Source organism: Myiozetetes cayanensis, unplaced genomic scaffold (assembly GCF_022539395.1).
Source record: "Myiozetetes cayanensis isolate MyiCay16 unplaced genomic scaffold, myiCay2020 scf9, whole genome shotgun sequence".
NCBI lineage: Eukaryota > Metazoa > Chordata > Aves > Passeriformes > Tyrannidae > Myiozetetes > Myiozetetes cayanensis.
The window spans coordinates 25,158,555-25,181,575 of record NW_026088185.1 but is presented as its reverse complement, the minus strand read 5'-3'; the positions used below and the strand labels follow the sequence as shown (position 1 = coordinate 25,181,575).

General features: G+C 39.0%; 1 protein-coding gene across 1 annotated transcript in view; it reads left to right on the top strand.

Annotated features, from left to right (window-relative positions):
• The window catches only part of CNTNAP5 (contactin associated protein family member 5), a 285,860-nt gene that overhangs the window by 192,581 nt on the left and 70,258 nt on the right, over positions 1 to 23,021 (top strand). The window contains exon 13 of the mRNA XM_050339553.1: positions 6,303 to 6,503. Coding sequence (XP_050195510.1) covers positions 6,303 to 6,503 — 201 coding nt within the window. The remainder of the gene's footprint in view (positions 1 to 6,302; positions 6,504 to 23,021) is intronic.

The following is a 23,021-nucleotide window of genomic DNA, read 5'->3' as shown; positions in this document are numbered from 1 at the left end:
AGCAGAAATCCTTTTGCGTTTGCAGGAGGCCCCCAAGGAAGTTTTAGTACTGAAAAATGTAACAGTGCATATTTTCCTCTAGCCTCTACCTTTTAACAAAAGGTCATTGCAGTTTAATCAGTCTCCTGCCACGTTTGCAGTGCTCAGAAGTTTGAAGCAACCTGTGGCTCTTTCAAAGTCACTCTGGCCGTCTCAGTTGCAAGGGGTGAATCCATTTGCCTCAAACACGGGTGTCTCATGCCATGTTGGACATCTGCAGCTATCATGCCCACCCTCCTGGTATGGCATCTGAAGAACAGCAGGTTTCCTATGGGCTCTGCTTCTTGTCTGCCAGGCTCATGCAGATGTCTGAGCCATCACAAGGCATGTGAAACAGCAGAAGAGGGATTTGAGTCTCTTAGCACTCACTCAGATGAAGGAGACAGGCAGAGAGGACTGCACACTTGTCAGAAGTGCAGTGAGTGGAGAAGTGTCCATTTCGTGCTAGGAAGTAGATCAGTGACTGCTTCTTCAGTTTTTGGAGAGGAATATTTCTCACTGCTTCTTGTAGATATCCTGTATTAGAGGAAATATGAAGTAGGGTCTCAGGATAATAGTTTGCTGTCTCTGGGCTTCAGCACAACATGGTGCAAAGTGCTGTGGAAGAGGTGTCTCATTCTCATCCATCAGAGCTGCCTGGCATGGCCATTCTGCTGTTAAAGGTGGCTTGAACATGGGCTCAGATTGAGCAAACTTCATGTCTGGAGTGCAGGAGAGTTGGGAACCCAAGGCTGGGACAGCAGGTTTGTGGAGCTGAGGTTTTGGTGCCTTCCTGCAGGTGGTTACTGGCTGCCACAAAGGATTTACAGTTAGTGAAGTATTCCAGGCATAGGCAACCCTGAGGAAAGCACAATGGCAGGTGCAGTCTGCCAAGTACCATCAGAGAGTGGCTTTCATGAAAGACTGGGGTGAATGGAACCACCTCCCCACAGCCCCTGTCCTGAACTTTTTTGGTGTAAATGCATAGCGGTGCTTCTGCACTGGGTGGAAGTGGCTGAATTAGAGTTTAGGATGAGGCTGATGAGCACAAAACAGGCAGTAGAATCATATATTACTGGGTCAACCAGCAGGAAAAAAAAAATTAAGTAAAAAATAGTAATGGATGGCTTTCATAGAAGACGGAAAACGCTTCCTTGGAATCAGTGAATTAAAACTGTTTGTGACAAGAAATGGGTCTTTTTGTATTCTTCAAGAGGGGTCTGTGTTACAGCAGCTGGGTTAAACTGCTACTGCAGCTTAGAACTGTACAGTGTTTAAGGAGGAGCGTTTGCCTTTTTTGTGGTTATTCTTGTAGTTATAGGTACAGCGTTCAGGATAAAATTTGGCATTCAATGTAGAGCACCATGACACAAATGCATTGTATGAGCTCTGAGAGTTATTTTTCTCTCTCTCATGTAGCATTTACCTTATGTTTGGCTTGTTGGCAATTTAATCAGTCTGAATAATCTTGTTTTGTGACAAACCTCCTAAATCACAAAGGAATGATGCAGTTTGTATGGGTGGAATGTGCTCTACAGGGATATTTCAAGTTGAAGAATAAAAATGAGAATTAGGCAATACAGAATTCATTGAAAGCCAGTTTTCCAGCTGCTCTAATTTCCCACAATTTAATTTGTGTGCAGTTGAAAGCAACGTGGAGTTTTCCAGCAAGATGATAAAACTATGGGCGAGGCTAGACAGAGAGTCTAAAATGTGTTTAATGCGTTGCAGTCCCATGCTGTAAAAGCATCTCCTAGGGCCAAATACAGACAGCATAATATCCTAGTGAATTGGACCATTAAATAAAACTGTGAAGGTGCAAAGCTGTAGCATTACCCTGAAATTAAAGCATTGTCACCTTTGAATTATGGAAACAATTTAACAAGCATTTAGGAAATCTGCTTTTTAAGGCTGCAATAAACTCTTCCAGGTTATGCAGTAGAGGATGTAGTTGCACTCTCCTACTTGGTTTTGAATGACTTTCAGCTTGTGTGTAGTTTGAAATTTTACCAAACTGAGAAAGTAATAAAATAATAAAGTGGAATAATGGAAGATAAAAATAAACAGTAATCTATGCCTGGAGAGCAACTTTTTAATTCTCAATGCAGACTCAAAAGTGCAAGAAGAGCTTGTTAAGTTGAGTAAACAGGAAAAAAAACATATAGTATGGACAGACGTAAAAATACAATGATAACTTCTTCACTGAAATAAATTAAATGAGAGCTTTATCTGCCTAGTTTAACAGTTTTCAGCTTGGTTTGCATCTGTGATTACAGTGTCACTGCCTAAAATACAATGTAAACAAAACAGAGCAGAGATTAAAAACAAAACAAACCAAAAAACCCTCGCATTAGGAAATAGGAACAGTATTTGAAGCCCCACTTTCAAAAGCTGTGTTACTGATGCAGAGGTGTTTCTCTGTAAAGACATACCCAAAACATGAAGAGAAGTCGCAGACAGCTGTTGCACTGCTTTCTAGTTATTGTCATCTTTGTGCACGCCCAGATTGCAGCTCCATGTCCTCCATAGGTCCTGAACCATAGGTCCTGAAGTGCAAGCTCACCGATTGTTCTCAGTGGGCTTCAGAGTACACATGGATTGAGCAGTAAGGGTGTAATTCCTTGAATTTATTCTGAGGCAGGCAGTTGTATTCTGAGAGCAACCCTTGCAGAACTTGTGCAAGTGAATTTGAGAAAACAGAATGATCTTTTTTTTTTCCTAAATGATACCAGGTTTGAGGTGGAGAAAATGGTATTTGAATAAACCCCAAGATTTGACCTGAAATGTAATAGTCTTCAGAAGAAAATCTGGGATTATTTTTAGTGGGTTTCTGGTTTATGGAAGCAGGTGCGATGCTCTTGCTGTTGTTTTGGAATGGTTCAAGGGTCTCCTGCCCTCCAGCTCTTAGTTACTTCTCTCTCAGTCGGTGGAGGGAGCAGGAGGGAGCAGTGTTAGCTCTCCCACTCTGTCCAAAGCAAACTAAAATTTAAGTCATTTTCAGGCTCATTTGCTACATGTAAACAGAAGGGTGTCCTTTAGAAAGAAGGAACTTTCTCTTATTTTTTTATTGTGATGTGAATGTAATCCTTTATTCTTCCAGCAGGTTGTGTGTGACTTTGTGTGCTTTGTGAGCAACCCCTTTGGTCTGAGGTTTGCTTGCTGTTGCCTGTTACTTTCTTTCACTAAATCAGTGAGACAAACACATATCTTTTTTGAGAAGCTGAACTGATGGTTACCTTTACTTCAAAGATGAAGCATAGAGGGAAACTTTGAAGTGACCAGCAAAGCACAGATCTAATCTGTGAAAGTATTAAGCATAACAGATCAGGCATGTGTAGATTAGGAAATCTCTGAAATGTAACTTCAGGATTCTTTTCATCTGCTGTAACTTTTTTTTATTTCCATTCTGAGGTACTTGCTAAATCACAATTACTTTGAGGACAGAAAGAAACTTAATTTGTTTTCTCCTTTCCCTTTATAAACTAGAAGATGGAAAATAGGTTAGCTTATTTCTAAAAGATCTAAAAGCAATTCTTGAATGTCAAAGTTCAGATCTAGGAGGGACAGCTGAGTGCAGCTGTAATGATAACAAGACTGTTGAAAATTAATGAAAAATCATAGAAGAAAGTAAGAGAAAGACCTGTCACATTGCCTGTTCAACACACTTGTTAATGAGTGCTTGCTGCTAACAATATGTTTGCTGATGTCTTGTCCAACCTCTTTTCAAACATGTCAATTAATTAAATTTCCAACACTTTTTGGGAAGACAGTTTTATGCTAGGCTATTTTTAGTAAGTTTTTCCTAGTAACACTTTTTTATTTCTAAATTACTAGATGTTGATGCTTTTGACTTTTGACATACCCACACAGCACCTTTCTCGGTGCCCAACCTGGAAAGTACAGTAGTGTTAACTACTGAAACTCTAGACTTAAGCTGCTGTTCTTCCTGAGCAGCACTGTAACCACTATTGTGAGTACTGATTTTTATTGCATTTTCTTAAAATTATGTTAAGAACTCTAAGCAAGGGAAATGCTTTTGACTGCCCACCTGGAATTTCAGCAACCAGTTTATTCCATTATCTCCTGGTTTTTCACCTCACATTATCATTATCGACAACTTGGTGTTTGTCTTTTTAGTAGATATTTCAGTTAAGACAAAGGTTAAACTTCTACCAGCTTCAGTGACAGGAAAGTTAACTCATCCTCCACTGCTTCCAAAAAATCTACTATGTTCTTGTCAATATTGCCTTGAGAGAGCAAAAGAGAACACAGAGAGACTGGCTGATAAGAATCACTACTTTAAGATGTACAAGATGTCTGTTACGAAGTCATTGAATTATATTGTGTTTATATGTGCAGGATTGTAGAGGGTAAAGTGTGACAGTGTTGACTATGATTACAACTGGGACAGGTATTACAAGCAATAAATTTGTAGTATTTCTTATTACTTTAACTTCTATGTATCACACATTGCAGCAATGTTTCTTTGAGCTCAAACTCAAAGCATTCACAAGCAGCATTCTGAAGTCAATAAGAACCACAGAACTGCAGATCTAGGAGCAAACTTTCTGTCTACCGTCACAGAAATTATGAGAGGGTTGTGAGTGAATGTGTGGGCTGCTCTGTGTAAACTGTTCTTACAGTTAATTTCTCTGTAACTTGCAGCCAGGTCTTGGAACAAACCTCTTTAAATAGTCTCCAGATGGTTGTTGTTACTTACCTGTCATCTGAATGCCTCCATAATGACAATTCATTAAACCATCTCAGTGTCTTTGCACAGATAGTCCATTTAGGATTTTTATACACCTATTAACATTCTGTTGAAGTAATCTGTGGGATATTTGTAGCTCAATGAAAAATACTTTGACTGCAGTGCCTTGCAGTGGCCACAGAGCTACTGGGCTTATCATACCAGTGTATTGGGGAGTAACTGGAAAGCTCATGCTCTGCAAGAACTCAGGCCAGTTAATCTGATAAAACCATCTCAATTTTTAAATGCACAGTTTTTAAGATCATCTTAGAAAAGATCCAATTCAGTGTTATCTAGATTTTCAATGATGAAGCTTAAATAACAAAATAGAAATCTATTGCCTCGATCTCCCCTCTTCCTCTGTAAACGTCTGTATGTTTCTGCAAGTAAGATTGAAATCTCGCTCTCATCAGGTGATTAAAAATTACTACCCTAAATTTTTACCCTCTCAATATCTTGTGTCCTCCCTAGGCAAGCAGGATCTTTGATAAAGAGGGAATTTACTGGATGTGACTATTAGTAATAGTGTAGGGCACGTGGAGGGCTCTATCCAGTGAATCCTTGTTGAAGAGTTTGCCTTTAACTCTGCACCAGCTCAAAAATTGGACATTCAAGTTGTCCTTGCTACCTTGCCCCTTGTTATCCCAGAACCAACTGGCAAAAAGCTTGCCTGCTAAGCTGATTGCTCCTAAGTGTGATGTTCTCATTATCATGTCAACCCCAATGCTGGTCATGAGCTAGGTTGTAAGGGTACAGGTTGTTCTTAAGCCTACATTCTACTTTCTCTCACTTACAAAATCCCTTGCTCTACCAGTAAATGCAATGAGGGAAATGAGAATGGGCTCACTAGCATGAAAAAGCATCAATATTTACAGTTAACTACAGATGCCAAGTCATATGGTGTTCTGTATCACCATCCAAGTAGGACATCACTCAACTTATATGTAGAAAAATCAGAACTGAGTAAAATGAGTGATCTGACTTCCAACTGGGCAGTAAGAACATACTCTTAGTTTTAACTTTCTGGCAAGAAACTGCTTTCTGCTTGTGGTGACTTTGTGCAAGATCATCAGCTGCAGTTCTCTACTTCCATTTGTTGTTACAACAGTGTGGGCTGTTCTCTCAGGTATAGATATGTTTACAAAAGATGACTGTTACCTCCACGAGCCACATTATTATGTCTTTTCTTTCAGGGATAAAGCCAGCTAAAAGTATCTAATTTTATTCAGATACCTTACAATAGAAGATGCTGAAGATCTCCCGTGGTTCCCGGGAAGCTTGTAGTTTCTCTCTTGCTCAGCAGGCACTGTAGTGTTTGTTTGAGCTGGTTCAGGGAGAAACATCTCTGTGGGTCACATTGACCTTTAATGAAGACCTATTGGTCCTCATCACAGAGTAACCATTTTAGAGCCCAGGGTCCTGCTGATGCTCTCTCCAATGCAGTAAAGCATTAGATTTCAATCGGGTTTTTGTTCCCGGCTTGTTGAAAGGGTTTTGCTTTTAACTTCCCATTCAATCATTTTTCATTTAACAGAAGATAAGATCTGGACTGCAGTGCAGCACAACAGCACAGGGCTAACCAGAGTCCAAGGAGCTGACCGGGAGAAGCCATACACCATGTCCTTCAACTACAACAGCAGCGCGGAGCAGCTGGAAGCCGTGATAAGCAGTGCAGAGTACTGCGAGCAGGAGGCAGCCTACCACTGCAAAAAGTCACGTCTCCTGAACACCCCAAGTAAGTGCCACGGTCCCTGATCTCTCCTTCTTAACTCTTATTGATCATACAGCAGGTACAGGACACACTGCAAATGAGGAGAAGAAAAAAAAACCCAACCAAACAAACACAAAATTAACAGTAGCAGTATAGAATGGAGTGAAAAACCTTTTAATTTCTTTAATACTTCTGGGCAGTGCTTGTCCTCTGGTGCAAGAGGGTACAGGCTCTGAAGAGGAGTCTTCAATCTCTAAATTCCTGTGTCCACAGACTCTGAAAACTTCTACAATGGAAAGTGCTGCCTAGAAACTACAAAAACTGTATTTAGCTGTTGGCAAATAGATGTGCTTATTAATTTACTGTTTCTATCTGTATATTAAATATAAAGAGCACTCAAATGCCTCCAGACTATTAATGTTATGAAGGGGAGGGGTGTACCCTCTTCTGAGTCCCACAGCCCTGAATATGATGTTTAAGGTGCTTGATAGTACAGTTTCTGGGCCCAAGCTAGCTTTGCCCTTTCCCTGACTTAATGCAGCAGAAAAAAGGAAGCAGAGGGTCTGAACAGTTTGTGTTTCTCTGCAGTGCCAAATTTCTAGTGGCTACTCAGGATGTCTGCCTTCCACTCAACTCTGTCTTGATGTCAGGATTTTGTTTGCTTATCCAGAAAGATAAATGACAGTAAGGGACGGCTTTTGGATGTCTTCAAAGTCTCCTCTGGTTACTTGTAATGTCTGTATGGTCCTGGTGATTCTTTGATTATTATCAACTCTTACATTTGTTAGTCCTGTAGAAGACATCCCACAGAAAGCCTGAAGGGGAGCTTTCAGTAGGATTTCCTATTGTGTTAAAAACACATTGCCTAATGAGATGTATCAAAATCCCTCCTGGTTTCAAAAAAGTCACTATAACACTGAATGTTTATGGATCCAGTAATCAGATGCCTTACAGTCAGTTTATTTTTAAAAGCTTTGAGTTATGTCTTTTGTTGTTATCAGTTTTATCAGCCAAGAACTGCTTGTATTGCTAATCTTATTTTAAAGAATGAAATGTTAATATCAGCATCCAGGGTAGAGCACAAAGGGAAAACAAAATATAGACATACCTACTCATAAAGAGGGGGAATTGATGTCTTACACATATTTTCAGTGTTGCTGGCTTCTGTATCCCACACCATAGCTGACATGTTATAAAGATGAAATTTCACAGGAATTATTTCTGAAATGTTAATAATCTTGTGTAAATTGACAGTATGTAAACTGTCCAGTTTCAGGGCTAAAGTTATCAAACAACAAGCAGACTGGCTAAGATGGTTCCTGACAGGCAGCTTGTTCTCTACTTGTTGAGGACCAAAGTTGTGACTCAGATCCTTCAAAGGAGAGGACGTGGGGATGGTGTCCAGTGGTCTGGCTTGCACCCTTGCAGTTGGTGCAGCGCCACTGTGGTCCTGACAGTTGGCCACACAAGAACTGCACAACTCGTTACTCTTTACAACAGCTTCATCTAAGAGATAATAATATTAAAAAATTACAGTCCAGTGCTGTCCATGTGGCAGACACTGTCATTTTTTCCTCTTTTTTTTCTACCTTTTGTATGCATTTTAATTGGACTTACAATTTTTCAATTTTTCATCCTGAACTTTCTCAGTAGTCTAACACTTTAAATTTGGCAAATTGTGGAGCATGCTCAAAAATAAAATGTTCCGGTACTTGAAATGACAAAATAAGGGTAACTTGTTCTTAGCTGAGTATTAAGTATTTTTAAATGTTAGAAAGGCATTATTTTCTTCAAAGTCTTAAAAGCTCTATTAATTGATGTTAATTTTGAGGTGAACTGCTAGTATATTAGACCCAGGTGTCTCGAAGAGCTCTAAGACTTAAAAAATTTCCACTCCTAAAGTTGAATATGAGCTACAAGTGTGAATAACTTTAAGGTATTTTGCTGGACTCACTGCAGAATGTTCTCACCTATGTTGTTTATGCCCAGAAATGACTGGAGGGAGTTTGATTTGGGGCCAGGGTAACAGAATAAAGATCAAAACTCTTGGGTTTTGTTTCTTGATTTGGCCAAGTCTTTTGGATGCCTGAAGCACTACATTCTCTATGTGTTGCCAGGGTATCATAGTGTGGAATTGCAGTTAATAAACCACACTTCAGATCTTCCTTTAGAAGCTGGTATACAATGTACGTGTATTGATGGCAATACTGCTTTCATAGGTCAGAAAGAAACATTACCTGACCTAGTCCAGTTTGCTCAATATCACCACTCACTAATACCTCTGGACTTAGCCCAGTGGTGAATGCCTGATGGAAGGGCATATCCCAGAGGAACATCTCATCTTGACAAAAAGCTATAAAATTTCCCCTTCCTTCAAGAAATTTAATCCACTTCTAAGCTTCCTCTCATTTTGGGCTTTGTTCTTTTTTCTTTTTTTATTTTTTTTCCCAAGGAGATTGAACACATGATTAGGATATTTCAGCTGATAGCACCAACACACCAAATCTTTGTCTTCAGGATCTAAACACTATCATATTTCAGAGGGAAGCAATAAAAAAAATTATTTTTCCTCTTGCATTCATAGTGTTACTCTCCAGCAAAGATGCATGTTGTTACATAGTAATTTTGTCTTTCACAGCTTTGACATCGGGGAAAGGGACAAGCAAGGCACTTAGGGTTGCCTCAGAGAGAAACCCAGGGACGCTCCTGGCTTGCATAAAGTTGTTCCAGTTTATGTCAGGGAATTTGTCTTTCTTCTCTTTTTACTCTCTCTTGCCCTGAAAACACAGGCACATCCCCAGCAGGTGTGATTGAGCATAGTATCCCCATTGAGTTACTTGGATTTACATCTGCAATGTGTCAGACATGCAATCTGGCAGTTGGCAAAGGAGTTTACTCATCTCCACCTCCTGCTGTCTGGAACAGCCTTATCAGTTCTCACTGTCACAGTACGGCTTAGCTGCAAGCATGTCTTTGAAAGTAAAAATTAAATTGCCCTGAACTGCATGTTTTGTACATCTCTGCCATCAGACAGATTTTCAGGAGGTTTGTGAACATCAGAGTAGATGTCTTTTCGTCAAAGAAATAGCTGGCTTTCTTATGGTGCTGGCAAATGAAACTTACATGACCAGTAATTGCAAGTTTCTCATGACTTTTCCATGTCTGTTGGAGAGACACATAACCAGAGCAAATCCAACAATTGACATTAATTAGGAAAGTCATCCACACTCTTTGGAAAAGATTGCAGAATTTACCATCACCTTATCCTTAGAAACAGAGACCAAGTCAAGCTAGCAGGAGAGAAGGGGGATGAGCAGGAAGGTTGGGCTACCTCTAAATGTGTTGTCTGTGTTCTGAGACTGTGAAAAGAAATGCAACCCCCTGGGTCTTTGATGTCCTTTCTTTATGGAGCATTTCAGGCAACACTTAGGAAAAGAGTATGTGTACAAGGGTAGATGCACGTGTGCAGATGTATGTTTAACTGTTAACATACAAGATGTTTGAAGGTATCACTTTATTAACTGAGCAAACCCTTGGATCTGGCTGAATTTGCTCAGTTTTCTGGAAGCAATGGATATACTCAAATGCTTAGCATTTGGGGATCTGCCTCACATCCACCTTATCAAGGACTTAGCACAGTGATGGCTGTATCAGTGGCAGGATAGCTTGCTTTACAATAGTTGGTTGACAGTCTGTCTAGTTCATAGCACATTTGTGTAGGCAGGGACTGAGAAAAGATCAGTCCTAAAGCAAAACCAAATAAATAGGAATGTCTGTAGGTGGTGGGGTTTTCCTGCCTTTTTCCTTATTTTTCTCTTTCCAGGAGAATTCCAACACCATGTCACCTCAGCCTTAGATTTCAAGCATTAATCCTAAGCTACCCACATCTTCTCTTCACTTCCTACCTGTCCCTCTTATGGTCTGTCAAGTCCCACTGTTATATGACCTGCACCCAGGTTTCCATATCCTCTTCTCCCCTTTGCCTCCCAGCTAGTCCCATATCTGGGTGCCAGCTCTGTGACCCCTTATGTCAGGCAGCTGTTATCCCTCACTGGTGAACCACTGCATTTGCATTTTGTAACTCCCTATTAGAGGGGAAGATGTAGCGCTACCTCACAGCAGGGAACGTGTCCCTATTCTGAGTTTAGACTTAAGATTTAGTTCTGCTGCTCAGACAGTTCAGTGTCTTTTTATCTATGCCCTGTATGTTGCTAGAGCTTTGTCTGTGCATGCTCCCTCCTTAGTCTCATATGGGACCAGTGACGTCAAAACATAAAGTACTAAGAAGTGTCCTTCGGGGTCCTGCCTCCAATAGAGGCTGCTGGTGAGGTGCAGCTTAAGGTGAGTACACAAGTCTGGTGTCTTCAGCACATCCCTCAGTATGTTCCCATCACCCACCATTGCTCAATTAAGGGCATTAGAGTTTATGTTATTGCCAATCCCTTTTAGTATCTACTATGGATCTGTTTTTCATAAACTTGTCTAATCACATTTTGAACTTTATTATGTTGCCTGCCTCTGCAGCCTCCTACGAAAGCAATTTCCAGGAGTTCCTCACTTGCTGTTTTACAGAACTATATTTGTGGGGGTTTTTAATGTGTTTTTAACTGCTGTTTTGCTCAATACAGTGAGTTTTTGTATTGCAGGATGCAGTGAAACACAGTTTTGTGCTCATCCAGTGCTTTTTTAGTGTTCTGACACTTCTTGGACTTTCACTAGCTCTAGTATTTTTTTTCACCTGAAGTGCCCACAGTTTTGAGTTGTGGTTTGAGCCAAAGTTTCATATAATGGGGACACCACTTTTTAGAGTAGTGTAAATCTTTACAGAGAAAGGAGTGTGAAACCTGGGTTCTGATGAAGCATTTTACGTAAATGTATCATGAGGTGATCTCAAATGACCCACAACAAGTAGTCATTTGCCAATGGGGTTTTGCTCACTATTATTTTATGCCTTTTAAGTATAATTTCCAGTTTATCATTCCACGGACTTTAAATTGTTATTGCACTACCAGGGGACTATTTGTTCTTGCACAAAATAACTTTAAATTGTTATTGCATTACCAGGAGACTATTTGTCATTGCACAAAATAACACAGAACAGGGCAGTCCGCCCTCAAAAAGCGGCTCATGTTGAAAGGAGTGGTGGATAGGTGGTAGGTGTAGATTATATGCAGTGATTATTCTTGGTTAAGTAGAATCCCTTTCTTGAGAATGACTGACTTGCCATCTGTGTTTCCATCACCATACCTTGTCACTCCCCTCCAAAGTGGCAGTGCTGACAGCTTCTCTCATGAGAACTATTTTAGATAACTTGTTCTATATTTAGAGACTTTTCGAACAGAGTTCAGCCATTGCAATGCCACTTGCTCCCTTATTTGGAGGGAGAGAGGCCATTTTTAAAGCTGCTATGTTGTTTTTTGTGTGCAGCTGATTAAAATGCAGGTGATCTAAGCAGAATAAAAAAACCTGCTGCATGGGGGAGGTAACTTGGCATCCTGAATGCATGCATGCACCTCTGAGTAATGGTAATATCATTATTCCCATTTCTGACCCTTTATTTCCCTTGCCCTATACAATCTGTCCTGACTGGTAGTGAGGTACAGTATGCTATAGCTGCCAAGGAAAGAATAGCAGCTATTTGCGTTACTTCTTATGCAGTTCTGTTGTGTTTCTCTGAGAGGGAAATGCAGCCAAGAGGCCAAATGATAGGAAAAATATGGGAAGAAATCCTTGCTCAGTCATACACTGGATGGATTCTAATTTGGTGGAAGGAAAGCATGCTCCCTCCTTGAACCCATCTGCAGGAGAGGGCAGGCTTATAATGGTACCTGACATAATCCTGGAGTGACACCAAAAGGGCATGAGTCTCCTGGGAGTGCTCCAGTGAACACTGCAGCACCATTATCTCTGTTTTCTTTAGGCACAATGTGTCAGGTGAATTCAAAAGTGCTACTCAAAGTGGGGACTGATAGAGTAGTGAGGAAGGAGCTTTAAGGGGTAACTCCTGTTTGCTTCTATGGAATACATCTGTCATTCTTCTGCTGACACTGGATATTTCTGTTGCTTTTAGCAGTGGTTTTTTGTCTCCCTTGAATGTTTGTTTTTTTTTTTGTAAGTCTAAGGAGCAGTTTTGGAAAAATGTTGGGGCTGTTTGTTTGTTTGTTTGTTTTTAATATTTATTTTATTTTGAAATACCTTCTACAGTTAACTTACAAAAGAAATTTGTCACTCCAAACTGAAAAGATCTACTATGTTTTACTGACATGGGAATGATCTTTCCTATATAAAGGAAATTTGACTAGGGGTATTAATGAAGGCACATAGGACAGATAAATGGAATATAAATGTAGACAACAGATTTTGAGCCTGGATTCTGGAATTCATAGTATGCACTATTATTGGTGGTGGTGCAAGGAAGTCAATGCTGTGAACTGATGCTGCAAGGTGTTTTCTTAATCTCTGTAATCTGTTAGTTTGGGACTTTTGATTCCAAAGAACCTCTGGTTTGGAGTAAAGTTGATGATATCTTTTACTCAGCCTGTGAAACCTATGGGATAGTGTAAGTGCTCATAGCTGGAGAATGACAAAGCATTGAGAACAGGGAATTCTGCAGTCCAGATGAGAGTTTGGAAGTGGATAGTTTTATGACATGCATATGTATGCCAGAACCAAATGTGTCTTAATTATACCCCCTGCTTGACAAACCCAGTTGTATAAACTATTCATCCACACAGTTTGAAGAAGAGAAGAATTACAGAGTTATTTCAAGCTAATCCAGGCAGCATTTTTATTTAATTGTGAGCAGTGATAATATTTTTTTTTTTTAGTTTGAAGGACTCAGCATATTGTTTACAATTATTAAATAATGGTGACTAGAAACAAACAGTTAATCCATGGTTTGTTATACTAATGAGTCATCAGCTATGACAGCAACCTGTCCACAATCCAAGAAAGAAAGCAGGACTGCTGCCTGAGCAGAAAAGTGTTCCTTCTCCCTCATTAGAGCCACAGTGGGGAGTGTGTTCTCATCACACTTGCATTTGTCTGCTTCCTTGAGCTGTCCTACTTTGAGCACCTTTGGCTCCATTAGACTCAGACTGTCTTACTGACATTAAACTAATTTCTCTGTCAAGTTTGGGCAAGTGCATACAGTAATGTCTTCTGATTCTGGAGAATAGCAGATGTAAGTCATAGAGGTGGAAGAGTTCTTATTTGACCTCTTCTACTACTGTGCCACATGAATGAAGCAATAGTAAATTACATTTCTATTTACATTCTTTTTGAGGATAGAAAAGCATTTGGGGCTGTAAACTCTCAGTTTTATGAGTGTTTTGGGTTCATTTGACCCCTGTTTTAAAGTACATTCCTAGCAAGGCACTTGCAGAAAATCAGATGGGATGGAACCCCTATGCTTTGATTTTTGTTTTAATTGGTCTGACCAGGAAAAGAGAGGTGTTAATAGGCTACACACAAAATGATCAGTGGCATAACTTATTCATATAGTGTAAGTATGAGAAAAGAAAATGGCAGCATGTGGAAAAAGAGTCACACTTTTACTCCATATAGATTATGTTAGAGCTCAGATTCATTGCTTGTTACTCTGAAGCCCAGGAATTTAAACCCCATTACAGTGTGAAGATAACCTATGGAAAATGTATTTTCTGTGTTTGAAAGTGTGAAGGCAAAGACAGGAGAAAAGAAACAATGAGGATCAGCTGAAGGCTATATTTTGAGATTACTTTATACTTAGTATTCAAACAGCAGTGAAATAAAAACTTTCTTTAAGTAAAATGCTGAATTACTCTTATATGAACTATCTGGTGTTAAAGGGGAGCATAAAAGTAGCTCTTTTAGGTGTCTGCTAAGGGTAAGAAAGCTTGGAGAAAATGTCTCCAGACCTTGGGGAAAAAAAGTTGTGTAATTCTTCTACTTCCAAGAAGCACGAGTTTTTTTGAGAATTGTTTACATCCCCCCAACCTGCACTGATTTGCTGAGGACCAGATTTCACTGAAACTTGACAAGTAGCTAGAAAGATGTGGTGACCTGAAAGAAAATAACACTTTAAAAACCTTCTTTAGAGAAGCTTTTTTGATATCTGCTGGGCCAGAAAGTTTGAGAACAAAAAGGAAAAAGCTTTTGAGCCTGCTTTTTTTCCAAGCCCCTTTGATAGAAGGAAGGTTCAGACTGGTTTAACCAAGGAGTATATTCCCACCTGAGCTGTCCAGGACTCAAAGCAACATCAAGAGCATTCTTCCTTTGCACTCAAGAGCAGAATTCAAAAGTCCCAGAAGAAAACTTTTTTTTTTTTTTTTTTAAATTAGTGTTTAGGAAGGTTAAGCAATTAATCTATGCAGTTCTCCTCTAAGGGTAGATTTCTTGTTCAGCAGCAACTGATGCCAATTTGGCCTGAACCTGGTATGGGCCATTAGACCTATTTGAATATACCACTCTGAAACCACTGGTCAAGATCATGCAGCCACATAAATAACCTTAAAAAGGGTGATTCCTCCCAGATGAACACCTCTGAAGTCTTGCACTCCAAGTGTGAGATTTATGGAGGTACCTCTTGTGCCTTACCCTTCTGCTACTAAGGGAAGAATGAACTAGCTAGATCATTGTCAGGCTTGGTGTAAGACAAGTAGTGTTTTACTCTTTTCCCCTTTGAGCTGAAGGCTTTCTGAACATTAGCATTTGTTTGCTTCCCATTGTCACTGTGATTTCAAGCTCTCAGATTTTTATCCACATGAAACTACTTTGTTGTGTGGCAGAAGTTTAGGGGCTGTTTTTTGGAGAGACGTCTTCGTGACTGACAGCTAATGTAACAGCAGAGGGTGGGATTCCAGAACTAGCTGTCTTCTTCCGAAGTAGGCTCTGTTTCATCTCCCTTTGACTTTTTTTCTGGCTGTGAAAAGTCAGTTTGGTCCATTTGTTTTGCCACTGTAATATCTGTCACCAGGTGAGGAAAGGTTCTCCTGCAATGAGCATTTTTCAGGTTCTGTTTTGGGGTCCTTTTCTCAGAGCCTCCATGTTCAAAGCAGCAACGGCTTTCTAGGTCACTTTCTTCCAACTGCACACTTGTGTTCTGGATTCAGACAAAAAGATTGTGTTGCATTTTGTTTACTACCTCTGTGAGACACGCTAGGGCCACCAGTCAGTCTGCAGAACATTAGAATCACCTACTTAATAGAGGCAGAATTTTATTGAGTGAATAATTACATCCTGTTACTGCTGAAATAATCACCTTAGATACAACCTATGCCTCCAGAGGGAGGTATGTGCTTCGCAAAATGCCACCCCAGACAGCTCATTTTACTTCTGTACAAAGCTCCAAAATCTGTCTGACCATACTGTACTACAGGTTTTCATGTTTTCAGAGGATGAAATTTATGTTCCGTGAAATATGCCATTGCCAAAATTAATAGGTAAATGAACAAAGTGAAACAGACCATTAGAACCATTATAATATCATAGTTGCTGGGTTGTGGCACAAAAGCAGAAACTAATGGGTAAACATAACCATATTACAGCGACAGGAGCCATCAATGTGCAGTACACAACTGTGGTTACACAATGGAAGGCAGTCAACCATTATGAAATATGATTTAGCAGCCAGGCCAGTTGCAGGTAATCTTGCTTAGAACAATATTTCCCTTGGCTACTTTCTTTTAGCTGATAAATGTCAACTATTTTCTGCCTGTCCTATTAGAATTTCATTTCAATTTCACTTTGATAATTTTCATAATCTTTTTTTTTTTTTTATATTACTCTGGACCATTATACTGAGATTTTTTTCTTTCTTCCTGAAGCATGAACAGATTGTTCCTGAATATTCATGCAAATAGGAATTCAGCCAAAGGCCTCCAAAGTGTTCACTGTAACACCTTGAAGTCTTTTTGATGCCCTTGTCTTTATTTCTTCTCTAAAACAATGCTTCATAATTTTAAGTGAACACTCAAACAATGTATAATCAAGATAAACAATTCATAGACTGAATTGTGTTTGTATAACATGATTAAAAAGCTTTGAATAGCTAACATTCTATTAATGGAAAGGGTGAGAGAAACTACAGTAACAAATGATTAGACTAAAAAATTACAAAGCTCAAAGATATGCAGAATCAGTTCCACTGGATTCAGTATATTTATAGTGATTTAGGCAAGTAAGATTCTGGATTAACTCCTTGGGTATTACTTCTTTCATTAAATTCCACTTTAGTGTAAAACAAACTACAAAACAGAGGAACATTTTAAAAATTCAGATATGTAGAGAAGTGAACAAGTTCATCCACAGTTGTTAATGCAGTATTTGCAATCAGCATCTAAACACTTAAGCACTGACAGATTGAAAAAGACAGTGCTCTGTTCTTAGAATAGAGAGGTGTCCCCCTCACTATTGAGGAGAGAGGGGCAGAGAACATCTTTCAGCCTGATTACTGGAGTGGTGCAATATAAATTAGAATACTATCTCTGGCCATTTTCTGGAGCCAGGAGAGGGATTGATGCAGGAACTCCTCCAGATCACTGTGCCACTCAAGGGTTTACTCATGCAGGAGGACTTTGACAGTGACTGACTAAAATAGATTCAGAGCTGCTTTATTCTGCTGAAGTGTTTCAAAGTAGTTGGAGTACAGGAGAGAGTTGGGTGCTCAACTATTTCAGCTTTCTCTCTCAGAGGTTTTCACTCCACGCATGTGCAGAAATTAATCAGTTGCTTTGGTGTTCACTGAGAAAGATTTTTCGAGGGAATATGTAGCAGAGAATTGAACCGTAATAAAAGATTGTTACAAGGAAGGCCAAAATGGTTCAGACCTAGCCTAAGCAACAGCCAGCATTGTTAATTGCATCCTTGGATGGCAGGCTAACCAAGAGTTTCTCTACACAGTAAAACTCTGTGGAAGTCATATATGTGTAATGCATGTAATTTAACATATCTTTCTACAGCAAATAAGTGTTTCCACTGAACAATATGTGTATTTGCATAACTACTGCCACCTGGTAAAATAGTTATACCTGAGTTTTGACCTCACACTAGTTTTTACTGAACTAATATCCTTTACTGCTTTTACCCACAAAAAAACAAAGACACCTGAGGTTGCAAAAACACAAGTAAATCTTGAAATTGTAGTCCTCAAAGTCCTTCTTCCATTTATCAAGAGAATGCTGTCTTACTGTTACACTGCTACTAAATGTGAGATATTGCCATGATGAGTGTAACCTATGATAAAACAGCGAAAACTTGAATACGTTAAATGCAGAATTAGGTGACTAGTTGAGTGATAATATATTGCCTAACCTAATGAAAAGACATTACTTTTGAATAATGGACCAAATCATAGATTTAATTATCCCAAGGCAAGGTAGTGGGTGCTTCATGCAGACAAGGTCAATTACCTTATCCAGAAGAGCCTGTTTGAAGTGTGTTATGAATAATTCACAGACAAAGAAATTAGCTCTGAAAAAATGTCCCAACTATAATGTGGTGAAAGCATTCAATTTCTTTTTTAATGTATTTAAGATAACACCCAAAGGACAATTATGGCCTCTTAACTGTGAGACTCCTTAAATGACAAGGAATGACAATCGTGTGGTCAAATTCACATTATTGAATTATGCAGAAGAAGCATTGCCTTCGTGGTCTGATCCTGTCAGGTCATAAGTATCTGATTTCAAACCTTATATTGTATTTTTTAATGCTGAATGAAATTTGATCAATGACTGATTAATTTCTTAATCTTTCTCAATAGAGAAGACCCAGTTGTTGCTGTACTAGCTTTGTTTACTTTGTTCGGGGCTTTTAGGTCTTTGACTTTCTGATGTGAAAACAAAGATCCAGAGTGATTGAATCATTCGTATGATTTTGGAGAGTCTGACAAACCCAAAGATGAAACCATTGGGCTTTCCAATGTTTAATCAGAAGACTAGTCTTTTGCTGTGAGCACTAAATTATGCTGTTTCTAAAACAGTATTGTTCCAATCTAGGTCTGTTTAGCATTAGAGTTAAAATGATGATAGTAGCCATGGTAGCAGAATGTACACTCACTTGACATATGGTGACCTTAGGTGTGAATTAGAAACGCAATAAACCTCTAAGTCTAGGGAATAACATGCTCTCTCAGCATATTTTGATTCCACAGGCAAAACAATAACCTTAGCTTTCTCTCTTTGACTTTGCAATAAGTGCTAACGGCCAGGGGAAATCCCTCAGGGGCTGCAGTTTTCTAAGATGCCTGGCAAGAAGATGACTAATTCATCAGGTGCCTCAGTTTAAGTGCCGAAATGTAATAGTGACATTTCATGGCCTTTGAGTTTACTTGCTTTATTTGCTTGAAAGAGAGAGTTCAGCAGAATTTTAGAGGGTGCTATAGAATTGTGTATCTAATGAGGCATACAGCTGACCTGGGCCTGTTTCCATTCATGTCAATGTCAAGAATCCCATTTAGTTCAGCAGGAGCAGTTCTGGGACCCTTGCACTTTCAAAGGATGGTTTGAATAGAGGGGGATAAAAATTTGCCACAAAGTCCATTTACAAAACAAGCTGCTAAAATATTTGATGAAGTAGGAAACCACCGCACAGAGACAGGAAAGAAAACTTCTATTAAAGCAAACACATTGAAAAATGTTATTTTCTGCGTGTAGTTGTTTGGGGTTTGTTTTCTTTTTTCTTTTGTATTCTCCATCATCCATCTTTCCTCCAAGGATCAATTCTCCAAAAAAAAAACCTCAAGAATTCTCTTTCCTCCCACTTCACACACTCATTGGCCTCCACCCGAGTGTCTTCTGGAAGGACTTGATAAAGACTAATCTGAGCCTAAGAGACTTGTTAGCTGATGTTCATATTTGCATGCATGAATATGAACAGATGTTTACATAGTAGTGTTAAGTAGGCCAGCTGTTTGGGAATCATTTATGTATTTCATTTAAAAGTAAAGCTGTATGGTTCAAACCTTTACTCACCTACCGAAAAGAGAAAAGAAACATTTTAAGACAAAAACATTTCTTCCTATATTAGGGGGTGGCTTCCTTTACGCATATCAGTTTTCTGGATCTGTGAATTTACAACATAATACCAACAACTCTTACCTAAATCTCTGGGCATTTGCACCTTATCTTGACCAGTTGAATGCGGATGGAAGAAAATAAAAAGCACATCAGCACTGAAAAACGTTCTTTGACTCAGGGAAGAAAAAAAGCACTGAGATAAGGGAAGGGTAGGGAAGTTGTCACTTTTCTTTAAAAGAGGGTGCTTATTGCTGATTGTTTCTGCAGCCTCTTCTGTAATGAAGCATACATCAGGGTAATGTTTGCCTTTGCATTTGTTCTGTTCTTCAGATGGGAGAAAAAGCATAATCCTTAGGAGTGTATTATAACCATAAATATGTAACATGTATTTATTAATTCCTTAATGTAAATCTGAGAAGAAAAGCTTCCATTATTGTGGAGGTGTACATACTAATACAGGTATCTCTGTAGAGAGAAGGGGTTGGTGACAGTGGCTCTCATATATTTTTAAAAGAAGTTTTACCCTCAGGGATTCTTATTTTAAATATGGGTCTTGGATCTGTTCATCCATGACTTCATTGCCTGCCTCACTGGGCCTCCATGTCTTGAAAAGAAAGCAGGCAAATGATTTAGAGAGTTAAATAGAAGTGATTGAGCCAGTTACTTTTGTATAGCTGTTGAAAAACTCTAATAACATGTATTAATGCATACCCTGTCAAAGTCCTACACCAGTCTGAAAGAGGCTTACCTGCCTCAATTGTACTCTTTCCACCCAAGCACACTATTTGATAGAGATGTCTGCATCTCTCCAAACCAGTAGTTGACAGGATTTGTAGTAGATTATACTTGGCTTGAGGAAGGTGCACTTAATTAAGGAGCCTTACTGTTGGAAGGAAAGATGATGATGTATGTGGTGATCCCGTGGACTTCTGATTCACAGCCTTGATGCAGCCCACAGAAAGGTTTGTCTCATCAACTGTGATGAAAGGCCTGTGGTAGAGGGTTACGTTGTACACAAAGATCTTGATTGTTACTTCATGAAGATTGTTGATTATGGAATGACTCCAATACTGGTTCTTTCTCTCACCATTAAATACAGAAGACACATAGGCCTATTCTGCTTTTGGAAAGAGAGGAAGGACAGGGATTTCTCATGGTTGCATGGTTCTCATTCTTCTGTAGCTTCTGCCCATTCCAGTATTCACTGAAGTGGTAAAGCTACAGCTGAATTCTTCATTCAGCCATAGGAGCAGAAAACCATCTTCAGATGAATAATAATCTCTGTTAGTGACAGTAGAGCTACAGAGCATAGTTGGGCAGTTCATATTCTATGCAGTACAGTCAGTGCAGGAATGTATATACACACCCATGTTTGTTACAGTTGTATAGAGATATATACAGGAACCTGAGACCAATTATATAGCAGAAACTAAATAGAAAATCTAGTTGAAAGATGTAAACCTGTTACTAAAAGGCTGAAGAAAAGAGTTGCAAATTGATTAAGCAATTCCACAGAGAAGACAGATTGTTGTCATCCTAACCTTTAAGGATGTTCAGGATATATCAATAGGAGCATCTTCTGAGTACAATGTTCTATGAATTTTTTCATTTACATTGTCTTGTTTTTCTCTTTATGTGCTGGCTTGGAGCCAGTGCATTTCATGGTCTTGCCTATACATATGTTCTGCTCCAGTTGCATTTTTCCAAAGTGCCCAATTTCACAGCACTCCAGCCTTCCTTAGGATGACAAATGGCGCCCCTGCTGCTCTGACCAATAGAACTGTTATTGCAGTCTGAGACAGGGACAGCTGAACTAATGCCATACCATAGTTGGGGTATATCTTTAAGTTGAAATTTGACTGCATTTGTTAATTGTAGCTGATTTTCCAATTCCACCACTTAAGACATTAACTGCTGGCATTAATTGTAACACTGAGGAAAGTAGAATTGCTCTGCAGTTGAAAGCAGTGTCAAATCAGCATTTATTTATTTAACATTGCTCTGGAATGTGTTGTAACACATCAGACTATAAAGAAGTTTAATGAGCTGCAGTAATGCTTGCAGCCTCTCAGAGATACTGGAATGTAGTTCAACAAGTTGAACTGTTGTTTTTGTTGCGTTTTTTTTTGACAAAGAACCTCAAACTGGACTTTTTCACTGCTGTGCTGGACTTTGTGATCATAGTAAAATGCAACTGAGTGTTGTCTTTTGCCAACTAACAGGTTTTAGAAGGAAAAAATAATCCAGTTCAACTGGCCCTGTGAGATTTCAATTCAGTAGGGATGTGACAAAAGAGTAGGAGGAGAGGCTTAGAGCATGATTTGCACTCTGCTTGTCCAAGCTGCCTTTCTGGCTCATAATTAGTACACGACTCAGAAACGTGCCTATATTATTCTCTAAACTCTTTTCTGGATTGTGGTTGTTTACGATGCCTGTCTTGTAGAGGATGGGAAATATATTGCATGCTCTGCACACTGACTTTTACAGCTGTTTAGCATTAATTTAAATATCTTCCTTTTTTCCCATTAAAAGAACACAAAACAACAAAATAAAAATAAAAAAGGCCCTCTGGCTTTTTATCTAGAGCTGCATGAGGCATGATAGGCATGATACTGGATTTCCCTCTTACCAAAGATACTCATTTGACCAAATAATTTTACATGGAACTTGAGATGTTATCTCATTTTCCAAAGGATTCTTTCCAAAACAGAAATACCATTCCCAGTAATATCTGAGAGTGCTATTATCAGTTTTAGGAAAATCCTCTAATTTATTTAATGAGGGATTGTGGCTTCAAAGTGATTAGCAATATGTTATTATCTCTTCTAATTTATGTTCTATTAAGACTGGTTTTCTATTTTTATTCCAGTTAAGAAATTCAGCATATTTACTGATGATATTTTCTGATTTCTTTAAGATAAATCTCAGCCATGAAATTCAGTTATTATCAGCCACTTACAGGAACCAGTTAGTGGTTGCACTTCAGAAAGGTACACTGTGGAAATGACATTGTCCTAATGACTTTCTGGTCAGATTCACTCTGTGTAAATAGATTTTATTCTCTAACTGTCAGCCATGCTGTGTTAACCTGGGAGCTGAAGGACAAGGTGTGTTCTCATTGCTTCGTGAATCAATATTGGTAATAAAGATTCTCTATACCCAAATCTAGTTTTTATTATTCCTAGAAGCTGCCATTGCAAGTGCAATGGGAACAAAATTAATCTGTCTTTTGTGGAGGGTTGTCAAATCTCAAGACAGTCCATTTCAGTCACCAGTGACTGTATTGGTGAAATGTTAGAAGGGGTGAAAAAAGTAATAATAAGGATCCTTTTCTCATTATTAATGCTGATAGTTAAAACTGCACATATAGGAAACAGTTCTGTTGAGTAAGGTAATTCCATTTTTACTTAGACACTTTTCAAAATAAAGGGGGGAAAAGAGCTGTTATTAGTGTATGTAGTTCCTCCCAAAGGACTGAGCAGAGATTGCTTTCCACAGCATGTTTTTCTGTAACTTATCTAGTCTCCTATTAAATGTCTCAAAT